General features: G+C 38.8%; 1 protein-coding gene across 1 annotated transcript; it reads right to left on the bottom strand.

The window, feature by feature from the left end:
- Positions 1-813: 813 nt before the first annotated feature.
- LOC109801196 (uncharacterized) lies at positions 814-2,222 on the bottom strand. Its single transcript, XM_020362212.2, has one exon. The coding sequence runs from the start codon at positions 1,724-1,726 to the stop codon at positions 983-985; it is 744 nt and encodes a 247-aa protein (XP_020217801.1). The 5' UTR covers positions 1,727-2,222; the 3' UTR covers positions 814-982.
- Positions 2,223-12,049: the final 9,827 nt, after the last annotated feature.

Genomic DNA, 12,049 nt, shown 5'->3' on the forward strand with positions numbered 1-12,049 from the left:
ATAAAATATAGAAATAAAAATTATATTTAAGTCTTTTTAGATTTTAAATATTATACTAAATGATAATTATTTTTCATGGATCAATAATTTTGAATTAGTATTAACTTGTACATTTCATAGACTAACTGCTTATTATATGTAATTAAAATTTATAATAAATTATATAAAATATTACTTTTAATTATTGATATTTTATTTTAAAATATTAAAATTTAATTTATAAATAAATATAATAAATAAAAATTTAGATTAAATAAAAAATTAAAAAAATTCTTAAAAATATTTCCGTTAATAGTCTTAAAAATACTCCACGCAAAATAATTCCACATAGAAATTGGTTATCGTTAGCATTCACGTACGTATGAAGATGCATTTAACTAATATCTATCTATGGCTCAAAACAAAATTAGTTATATGAACATAAATCTCTCCTCTCTATCTATTCTATCTTTTTTATTCTTTCTTCTACTTTAAGATGACAAAATGTATATACGAATATTTACAAAAATATATACAAACAAGATAAATATTTGTACAAAATTTTGAATATGATACAAAGCATGTATATACTCACAAATTGTGCGGGTATGATATATATATATATATGAAAATTAATTGTATTGTTTTTTTACTTAAATAAATGTATTTATGACTTGGTTTGAATAAATCAATATTATATTTATTTGATTTTAATATTATGTGTATTTATTTTTAAGGTTATGTTTAGATTATTAAAGAATCAATTTTTAATATAATTGTAACAATGATTTTAATTACTTTTCTATTGATATATTATTATGGGAAAAGAGTATTCACTCACCATACACTTTATTTACTTTATAAATTGAGATCTTAAACTTGAATTTTATGTACAAATCAAAGAGAGTATCTCGATATGAACTAAAATGACAATATTACAATCATCATCTAAAATAAAAATAAAAATACAAACTCATATTAATTAGCAGATGAATTAGGTTACTTAGTCGTCCTTTGCAATGGGCATAGGATAACGGCACAAAGGACACATGTGACTGGTTTGCAGCCACTTGACAATACAGTGACCATGAAACACATGATTGCATGGCATTGACAACAAAGACAAAGAATTCCCATATTCATCTTGAAACTTGTCCATGCAAATATTACATTTTTCTATTTTCAAGAACGATGAGTCGACTGTGAATGCTTTCAATGACTCAATGGCTTCTTTGGAGGCTGGAACCATCCTCACACCTTGTTGCATCGACTCTTCTATCACTGCATCCTCTTCATCCTCTTCATCATCATCTTCATCATCGCTCTCAATGGCTTCATCATCATGTTGCACCGAGACTATGAAAATATCTAAATCCAAATGAAATTCTCTACACTCTGAATCATCAGCACAAGTGTTAGTCTGAACCTTCAAGTGTTCTCGAACCCGAAAAGCAATCCTTCTTGCTAATTGGTCCAAGCATTCTGGGATGTCGTCAGGAGAGGGCCATAAAACACTTCGTAGAAAACCATGATTGTGTTCTATGAAACCTTCGCAAGTTATAGGTACCAAGTTCCCGAATAAGATTGTTGGCCCCATAAGTCGTCGACTAGGAGAGGAATAATATGTGTAGCGTTGATTAGTAACATTCACATTGAATTTCAAGATATCTCTCCATTTTGGCTTCAAGGGTTCTTCTGTTCTCACACGAAAACAGTAACAATCTGATCTTTCTGTGATATCAAACATGTTGAAGAATGGTGAATGGAGAAAGAACAAAAATTTCCAGGTCTCTCAGCTCAATGGTTTTTGGTCTATTTATATTAATAATATTGTAGGAGTAGAAAAATCTTCTTATAAATCTATAAAAAGAAAATAGGAATGATAGAGATAGATTTTCTTTTAATCATATCTGTATCGTATATAAACTATATCTATCAAGTGTTTGAATTAAATATATTATATTGTTGAAATTTAATCAATTCAAAAAATCAGTTTAGCAATTGATTGTTGGTTATTAAATTAAAGGGCATAACAATTATATTATCACAAAAAAATACTTACAAAAGATTTTTCTTTAATTTTGGCGGGCTATCTTGATATTTTGATTTTGAGTTCATAGTACAATTAGGAAAACTAAATTCAAGTACCGCCAAGAAAAAAAATATTTTCATCATTAAAAAGTATTATTACCCAAAATACTTACTGAAAATAATTTTTTGCAAAATTAATTTTTTTTAGTTATGTATAATAAATATTTAGCATGTGCATTACATAAGTTTAAAATATTAGTCTATTTATAATTTTTTTTGATGTTTTTCTATTTTAATCTATATTTTTATTTTCTATGTAAAATTACTTGTGTATCTTATTTTCAATATAAAATATTGTTTTCCCTTATTTTATTTTCTAGTTATTTGTATTCAGGGTATCCTATTCATTAAAGATTGAATATTAGATAAGTATAAATTATATTAAAGAAAATCTTGATAATTCTAATTCTTATCTTTTAATTTAAACATCAAATTTTATTTATTTACAAATATTTATTTATCTAATGTTATCTATTTTTTTTATAATAAAAAAAAACCATCTTCAACTTTTATATATTTGCATGAGAGTACTTTTAACAATTTTTCTTCAATGAGAAAATTTCTAGAATTTTTTTTTAATTTCTTATCTAATTCAATTTTTGTTTATTATAATTATTAATAAATTATATATTAATATTTTAAAATAAATTATCAATAAATAAAAATAATTTTTTACAATACAAATCATTTATCATAAATTTAAATATAATTTATATATTTAAAAATACTTATCTATACTAATTTTAAATATAATTATATATTTAAACGTAATATTTATTTATATATAAATTTTGCATTGCACAAACTTAAAATACCAGTATCTATCTTATCGACTGTTTCCTTAATCTACTCTCATCTATTCTTAAGTAGCTGCAGTCTTCATTTTTTATTGAAAGTATTTCAAGAATTATTCGCATTTTTCTTGGGACAAATAACTTCATCCACATTTAGTATTTTTTTTTTCAAATAATATTTTCTTGATTTTATATATTTTTAGTTTAAATTTTTAAATCTTATAATTATATTAAGTTGAAGATATTTTATATAAATTAATATCTTAGTATATGCATTTCACACGTAAAATATTTATTATATATAACTTAATTTATAATAAAATACATGTACAAATAAATTCTATATTTTAATATATATATATATATATATATATATATATATATTATAAATAGATACCTTTAAGCATATAAATCATATTTTCGATTTAAGATTGATAATTTATATTACAACATAAGATTATTTATTTTAAATATATTATTTTTAATTCAAGATTATATATGATAAATAAATAAAATTAAGCTAGATAAAAAAAATTTAAAAATATACTTAAGAATAGTTCTTATAAAGTATAAATGTTTTTGCACAAAATAATTGTTCACATTTAATATATAATTGTTCAAATGACATCGATCACTATCAGATAGAAAATTTGTTACTCTTAAATTATATATATAAAATTTCATATTAATCTAAAATGATTTGATACTTTATTCATATATAAATCAAAATGAATGTAATATATATATATATATATATATATATATATATATATATCATACGTTAATTCAAATTGATGAATATTTATAAAATTATTTTATATGATAATTTGAATATATATTGATATAAACATACAATGTATTATAAAATTATAATTTAACGGTTAGATCGATAAAATTTACTTATAATATAATATTATTAAATTGTGTAATAATTAATAAAAATTATATCAGTGTTATTTAATAATTCTTTTATATGTATTTATATATGTGTATGTTGAAAGTTCTTAACATAAATTTTGACAAATTCTCAAAAAAATCATGATTATCTTAATTGAACACCAAATTTTAACATATTTTAAAAAAAATCTTCATCGTCTTAATTGAATATTACATAAACTTTTTATATTAAAAAATCTTTATTAAATACCACAAAAAAATTATAATAAAAAAAATCAAATTTTAATCCAATATACCTTTAAAGTATTATATTATATAAAATTAAAATAAGAATTAATCACTTATACACTGTTAATGTAAAGTTTTTTTACACTGACAACCAATCATATCTTTTAATAGTGTCATGTCAATTGCTCATTTAATAAAATAAAAAATAAAATAAAATAATTTAAAAGATATAATTGATTGCCAGTATAAAAAAACTTTACACTGATAATATATGAATGATTAACTCATAAAATAATGCATTAAAAATTTTAGTATAAAAAATTAATGTTGTAAACTTATCTCTTAGACTCTTACTGTATTAAAAGTTATTAGACTAGTTTTTGTAAGACCCACTTTCTCTCTTTCTCCTCTTTTTCTTTCCCCCCCCCCAAACCCTCACGCTCTCTTTTTTCCCATTTGTGCTTCTCCTCCATTTGCTGTCTCTAGGTGGTGGTGCGGAGTAGCTTCTTGGGAGGTGCTGATCATAGAGAGCAAGAGGTAGGAGAGCTGATTTCTTATCCGAGAGCTGAGTCCCCAAGCTTGTTCTTCCTCTTTGTTCAAGCTCCCTTTCGTTCTTCTCCTTCATTCAAGTTTCCGAAGCTCGAATTTCTTCAAAGCGAGGTAAGGGAAGCTAGTCCTTGGGGTTTTGTGTGGTTGAAAATGAGTTATATGAACTCTTGTGGCTGATGATGAGTGATTATAATTGCTGTGTTGCTGGAAACTTGGGGTTCTTGGAGTGTTGAGGGTTTAAGTCAAAAACTTGGATTTTTGCTTTGATTTTTTGTTGCATGCACATAAAGTTGGTATCTTTGAACTCCTTGATGAAAATGTGGTACTTTGAACCGTTTGCATGTGAGTTTTCTGTGAAATTTTGCAGGTTTTGGAAATTTTTCGAACTTGGGAGAGTTACTGATGAGTTCGCGCTGAGCGCTGTTCGTCGCGCCGGGCGCGTGACCACCAGGAGACTCTGTTTAGGTAAGCCCGCCGGGCGCAAGGCTGTGTGCGCTGGGCGAGCTTGCAAATGGGGGTCTCTGGTTGGCCCGCGCCGGGCCTGACTCGAGCTGCGCTGGGCGCGATATCAAGAGTAACATGTTTTTGGGATACTTGGATTGCGCTAGGCGCACTTTTGGACTCGCTGGGCGCGGAGGCTCCTTGGGAGTCTCTGCCAAGGGCACGCCGGGCGCAATTGTGAATTGCGCTGGGCGCGAGACCCTGATCGGTCTCTGCCTTCCCCACGCTGGGCGCGGGTTAGGCTCCGTTGGGCGCACGAGACTCCTTGAGTCTCTGCCAGACAGGCGCTAGGCGCAATTTGGAATTGCGCCAGGCGCGGGAGAGCCTTGGTGCTCTCGGGTTGAGTCGCGCTGGGCGCAACCTCGAGTGCGCCGGGCGCGCAAGGAAATGATGATCTATAGGACATTTACTGTTGAGTTGTGCCGAAATTGTTAATCAATGATGTGATATGCTGAACCAAGCGAATTTGATGAATATGTTGTGATGATTAGGGGATTAAGCTGAGATAAATATGTTAGTTGTATTAGAGGTGTATTGTTGAGCTGGAATCAATGGATTAATAAGAGAAATTATATAGTATAGCGGCATTATAGACCGTTGGGCTGAATTGTAGAAAGTAATAATTTTGTTGAATTGCTGTGCTGTGTTGTGCTGTACTGTGCTTAGATATGCTGGGTTGGGTGATATTATAGCCGCTAAGTCGGTGCTGTTGTTAGCCACACATGTGGTGCTGATTCTAACCGCTAAGGCGGTGCTGTTGTTGCCGCTAAGTCGGTGCCGTTATAGCCACTAGAGTGGTGCTGTTGTTGCCGCTTTGCGGTGCCGTTATAGCCACTAGAGTGGTGCTGTTGTTGCTGCTAAGCAGTGCTGATATTGCCGCATTGCGGTGCTGATATTGTTGAGTGGTATAAGCTGTACAAGTGTGCTGATAACTGTATCTGTTGTTATTTATATTGCCAATTATATAATTGTATGATGAATTTTAATTTCACTAGCTTACCCTTCTGTTGTTTTCCATGTTTTTGGACTGCGATGATCATACTATGTATGGGAGCAGGGCAGGAATAGAGGTGCGTCTTGTGGTGAGGTTGGTGGACCTTGCAGCTGTTTTGCTTGGCGATGTGTTGTTTTGCTTGTGGCTACGTGGGATAGTAGCATTTGGTTGTATTTTTCTTTAGTACACTTTAACTCTAGTCAGATTAGATCCTTGTATATCTATATATTCTAGATCCTATATTCATATACTTGTTCTATCTGTCTGGTGTTTCTAGTGTGCTATGCCGGGCGTAGTGACCAGTCGTGTCGTTACACTTTAGTGGTATCAGAGCAGTTCGAGTCTAGTGGACACTCTTTGGGGGTGGTCCCTTTAGGCTTTTTGCTGTGTTAGCTCTGTGCTGTGTTGTTTTGCTGTGATGTCTGCTGTGCTGAAAATTGCTGTGCTGAAATTGTTGTGGTGATTTGTTGTGCTATTGATTTTGTGTGGTTTAGTTACTGTTTACTAAAGAAGTTGTTACCTTTGTAGAAGATGACTAGGACAAATGAGCAGATAGCCCGTGCCCTAGAGATGTTGGCCATGGCTATGCAACAGCAAAATGCCTATTTTGCTAGGATGGAGGCTGAGAGAGCTGCAGCTGGTGCAGCAAGACCTGCAGGGTCACAGGAGAGCCGGGATCTTGCTGAGTTCCGGAAGTGTAATCCTCCACAGTTTGCAGGAGATGCGGATCCAGAAGTGGCTGACCGCTGGATCCGTGAATTAGAGAAGATCTTTACCGTACTGGGATGTCCTCCAGAGAGGAGGTTAGCATACGCTGTATACATGCTTGTTGGGGAGGCTGAACATTGGAGGAGAGGCACCTATCAGATGCTTGTTGCTAGGGGAGTTACAGTTGATTGGGAGTGCTTCCGGACAGTGTTTATGGAGAAGTTCTTCCCGGAAAGCGTGAGGCATGCCAAGGAGGCAGAGTTTATGCGATTGCATCAGGGTGGGATGACAGTATCAGAGTATGCGATAAAATTCGAGCACCTAGCCCGTTTTTATTCGCAGGGTATGCCTGAGGCTTGGAAATGCAGGAAATTTGCAGATGGATTGAAATATGAGCTGAAGAGGATGGTGGTGCCTATGGCCATCACGGAGTTCCCAGCCTTAGTGGAGAAGGCGAAGGTAGTTGAGCAGTTGGAAGGTGGCAACCGTGCGGTGAGGACTATTGGGGGACCATCTGGGTCCAAGAAGGGTGAGAGTCAGAGGAAACCATATGACAGGCCCCAACCACAGCAAGGGGGTTCTGTTTCTAGGCGATCTTCCAGTGCTGCTAGTGGAGGTAGACAGAGTGGAGGTGCTACTCTGAGATGTTTTAGGTGTGCTGGGCCCCACTTTATCAAGGACTGTCCGCACACGGAGAGTCGTTGCTTCAGATGTCATCAGATGGGCCACGAATCGACAAATTGTCCTACGAGGGATAGACCAGAGAGGAGCACTCAGAGGAGTAATGTACAGAGGGCTGATACTCAGAGGAGTAGTGCACAGAGAGCTGATACACAGAGGGGTGACAGACCTACTACTGCTGGTAGGGTATTTGCTTTGACGGGTGCTGAGGCTTCGACTTCTTCTGATCTTGTGAAGGGGAAGGGCAAGGCCGCTGGTAAGGATGTGATGATTCTATTTGACTCTGGTGCTACGCATTCATTTATATCATATGCATGTGCTGCTTTGTTGGGTGTGCCTGTGTGTGAGTTGGGGTTGAGACTACTTGTGTCGACGCCCGCTTCTACTTCTGTGATTGCTTCTGAATTGTGCGTGGGTTGTCCAGTTGTGGTGGATGAGAAGAAGTACAAGGTGAACTTGATTTGTTTACCTTTGGTGGATATTGACATAATCTTAGGGATGGATTGGTTGTCTGCCAATCGCATCCTTATAGACTGTGCCAATAGGCGGTTAATCTTCCCTCAAGAGGAGGATGAGCTGTTGATCTCAGCTGTTCAAGCTGAGTCCTTGCTGAGGGATGGGGCAGAGTGCTGTCTTCTGCTTGCTACCACGAGTGTGGAGACCGAGAGGATCTTAGCTGGTATCGATGTGGTGAGGGAGTATGCCGAGGTGTTCCCTGACGAGGTGCCTGGGTTGCCTCCTGTTAGGGAGATGGAGTTCAGCATTGACCTGGTTCCAAGTGCGGGACCAGTGTCAGTAGCTCCCTATAGGATGGCTCCTGCTGAGCTGGCTGAGCTGAAAGATCAGTTGGAGGACTTATTGGAAAAGCAGTTGGTGCGACCGAGTGTTTCGCTGTGGGGTGCCCCTGTGTTGTTGGTAAAGAAGAAGGATGGGGGTAGTCGACTGTGTGTTGATTACCGGCAGCTGAACAAATTGACCATTAAGAACAAATATCCACTTCCCCGGATAGATGACTTAATGGATCAACTGAGGGGCGCGTCGGTGTTTTCTAAGATTGACTTGAGGTCAGGATATCACCAGATTAGGGTGAAGGAGGGTGACATACCGAAGACTGCTTTCAGGACTAGGTATGGTCACTATGAATATGTTGTGATGCCGTTCGGTGTGACCAACGCCCCCGCAGTGTTCATGGACTACATGAACAGGATCTTCCGGCCGTTCTTGGATAAATTCGTGGTAGTGTTTATTGATGATATCTTAATCTATTCAAGGACCCCGGAGGAACATGGAGAGCACTTGAGGACAGTGTTGGAGATTTTGAAAGCGAAGCAATTGTATGCTAAGCTTTCAAAATGTGAGTTCTGGTTGGATGAGGTGAAGTTCTTGGGCCACGTGATTTCAGCTAAGGGGATTGCTGTTGATCCGGCTAAGGTGGAGTCGGTATTGCAGTGGGAGCGCCCGAGGACTGTCACGGATATACGGAGCTTTGTGGGCTTAGCGGGTTACTATCGAAGGTTCATTGAAGGGTTCTCTAGGATAGTAGCGCCTCTGACCCAGTTGACGAGGAAGGAGCAACCGTTTATTTGGACAGATGCCTGTGAGCGGAGCTTTGAGGAGTTGAAGAGAAGGTTGACTACTTCTCCTGTGTTGGTGTTACCGGATTCTGGTGAGCCTTTTGACGTGTACTGTGATGCTTCTCATCAGGGTCTGGGGTGTGTGCTGATGCAAAACGGGAGAGTGGTGGCATATGCTTCAAGGCAACTGAAGATTCATGAGAGGAACTACCCCACTCATGACTTAGAGTTAGCAGCTGTGGTGTTTGCCTTGAAAATTTGGAGGCATTATTTTATATGGTGCTCGGTTCAACGTTTTTAGTGATCACAAGAGTCTGAAGTACTTATTTGATCAGAAAGAGCTGAACATGAGGCAGAGGCGGTGGATGGAGTTTCTGAAGGATTATGATTTTCAGTTGATGTATCATCCGGGCAAGGCCAATGTGGTGGCAAATGCACTAAGTAGGAAATCCATCCACATGTCGAACATGATGGTGAGAGAGCTGGAGCTGATTGAGAAGTTCAGAGATTTGAATCTCTGTGTGAAGTTAGCTCAGGATCACATTAGTTGTGGGACAGTTACCATAACTAATGAGTTCTTGAGGCAGGTTGGACTCAAGCAGTTGCAGGATGAGGAATTGGTGAGACTTCTTGGTTTATTGGGCACCGAGAAAGCTGCTGGTTTTGAGCTGGGAGAAGATGGGATCTTGAGGTTTAGGGGCAGGATTTGCCTACCTCAGGATGCTGAGCTGAAGAGAGCTGTGCTGGAGGAGGGCCACAAAAGTAGACTTAGCATACACCCAGGTGTGACTAAGATGTACCAAGACCTCAAGAAGACTTTCTGGTGGTCTGGTATGAAGAGGGAGATAGCTGAGTATGTGGCGGTCTGTTTGACCTGTCAGAAGGCAAAGGTTGAGCATCAGAAGCCGAGTGGGTTAATACAACTGATGGAAATTCCGGAATGGAAGTGGGATAGCATTACTATGGATTTCATTGTGGGGTTGCCTAGGTCCGCTAGGAATAGTGATGCTATCTGGGTAATTGTTGATCGGTTGACCAAGTGTGCGCATTTCTTGCCTGTCAACATGAAGTGGTCCTTAGAGAAGCTGACACAGTTGTATGTGAGGGAGATAGTACGGTTGCACGGGGTGCCTTCCAGTATTATTTCCGACCGAGATCCGAGGTTCACTTCCAGATTCTGGCAGAGTCTACACCAAGCTTTAGGCACAAAGCTGAAGCTGAGTTCTGCTTATCATCCGCAGACGGATGGTCAGTCGGAGAGGACAATCCAGTCCTTGGAGGATCTGCTGAGGGCTTGTATGTTAGATCACTTGGGTAGTTGGGAGGAAGTATTACCGCTTGTGGAGTTTACTTACAACAACAGTTTCCATGCTAGTATTGGGATGGCGCCGTTTGAAGCCTTATATGGCAGGAGATGTAGGACTCCTCTGTGCTGGTATCAGGATGGTGAGTCAGTGGTTGTGGGACCGGAGTTGATCCTACAGACTACTGAGAAGGTGAAGATGATTCAGGAGAAAATGAGGACTGCCCAGAGTAGGCAGAAATCATATGCTGACAAAAGGCGTAAGCCTTTGGAGTTTGCTGAGGGGGAACATGTGTTTCTGAAGGTGACTCCGACTTCTGGTGTGGGTAGAGCGCTGAAGGCTCGGAAGTTAACACCAAGATTTGTGGGTCCCTATCAGATAATACAGCGTGTGGGTCCGGTTGCTTATCGGTTGGCTTTGCCACCGTCTCTTTCAAACCTACACGATGTATTTCATGTGTCCCAGCTGAGGAAGTATGTGCATGATCTGAGTCATGTGGTGGAGCTGGATGATGTACAAGTGAAGCCGAACCTGACATTTGAGAAGTTGCCAGTAGCTGTGGTGGATCATAAGCTGAAGGAGCTGAGGGGCAAGTCCATTGCTCTGGTGAAAGTATTGTGGGATGCAGCTACTGGTGAGGCTACTTGGGAGGTTGAGCAGCAGTGCAGGGAGCGATATCCGTTTCTTTTCCCAAGTAAGTTTGTTTTCGGGGACGAAAACTCTTGTTGTTGGGGAGGTTGTAAGACCCACTTTCTCTCTTTCTCCTCTTTTTCTTTTTCCCCCCCCCCAAACCCTCACGCTCTCTTTTTTCCCATTTGTGCTTCTCCTCCATTTGCTGTCTCTAGGTGGTGGTGCGGAGTAGCTTCTTGGGAGGTGCTGATCATAGAGAGCAAGAGGTAGGAGAGCTGATTTCTTATCCGAGAGCTGAGTCCCCAAGCTTGTTCTTCCTCTTTGTTCAAGCTCCCTTTTGTTCTTCTCCTTCATTCAAGTTTCCGAAGCTCGAATTTCTTCAAAGCGAGGTAAGGGAAGCTAGTCCTTGGGGTTTTGTGTGGTTGAAAATGAGTTATATGAACTCTTGTGGCTGATGATGAGTGATTATAATTGCTGTGTTGCTGGAAACTTGGGGTTCTTGGAGTGTTGAGGGTTTAAGTCAAAAACTTGGATTTTTGCTTTGATTTTTTGTTGCATGCACATAAAGTTGGTATCTTTGAACTCCTTGATGAAAATGTGGTACTTTGAACCGTTTGCATGTGAGTTTTCTGTGAAATTTTGCAGGTTTTGGAAATTTTTCGAACTTGGGAGAGTTACTGATGAGTTCGCGCTGAGCGCTGTTCGTCGCGCCGGGCGCGTGACCACCAGGAGACTCTGTTTAGGTAAGCCCGCCGGGCGCAAGGCTGTGTGCGCTGGGCGAGCTTGCAAATGGGGGTCTCTGGTTGGCCCGCGCCGGGCCTGACTCGAGCTGCGCTGGGCGCGATATCAAGAGTAACATGTTTTTGGGATACTTGGATTGCGCTAGGCGCACTTTTGGACTCGCTGGGCGCGGAGGCTCCTTGGGAGTCTCTGCCAAGGGCACGCCGGGCGCAATTGTGAATTGCGCTGGGCGCGAGACCCTGATCGGTCTCTGCCTTCCCCACGCTGGGCGCGGGTTAGGCTCCGTTGGGCGCACGAGACTCCTTGAGTCTCTGCCAGACAGGCGCTAGGCGCAATTTGGAATTGCGCCAGGCGCGGGAGAGCCTTGGTGCTCTCGGG

Source organism: Cajanus cajan, chromosome 3, assembly GCF_000230855.2.
Source record: "Cajanus cajan strain Asha chromosome 3, NIPB_CcT2T_4, whole genome shotgun sequence".
Classification (NCBI taxonomy): domain Eukaryota; kingdom Viridiplantae; phylum Streptophyta; class Magnoliopsida; order Fabales; family Fabaceae; genus Cajanus; species Cajanus cajan.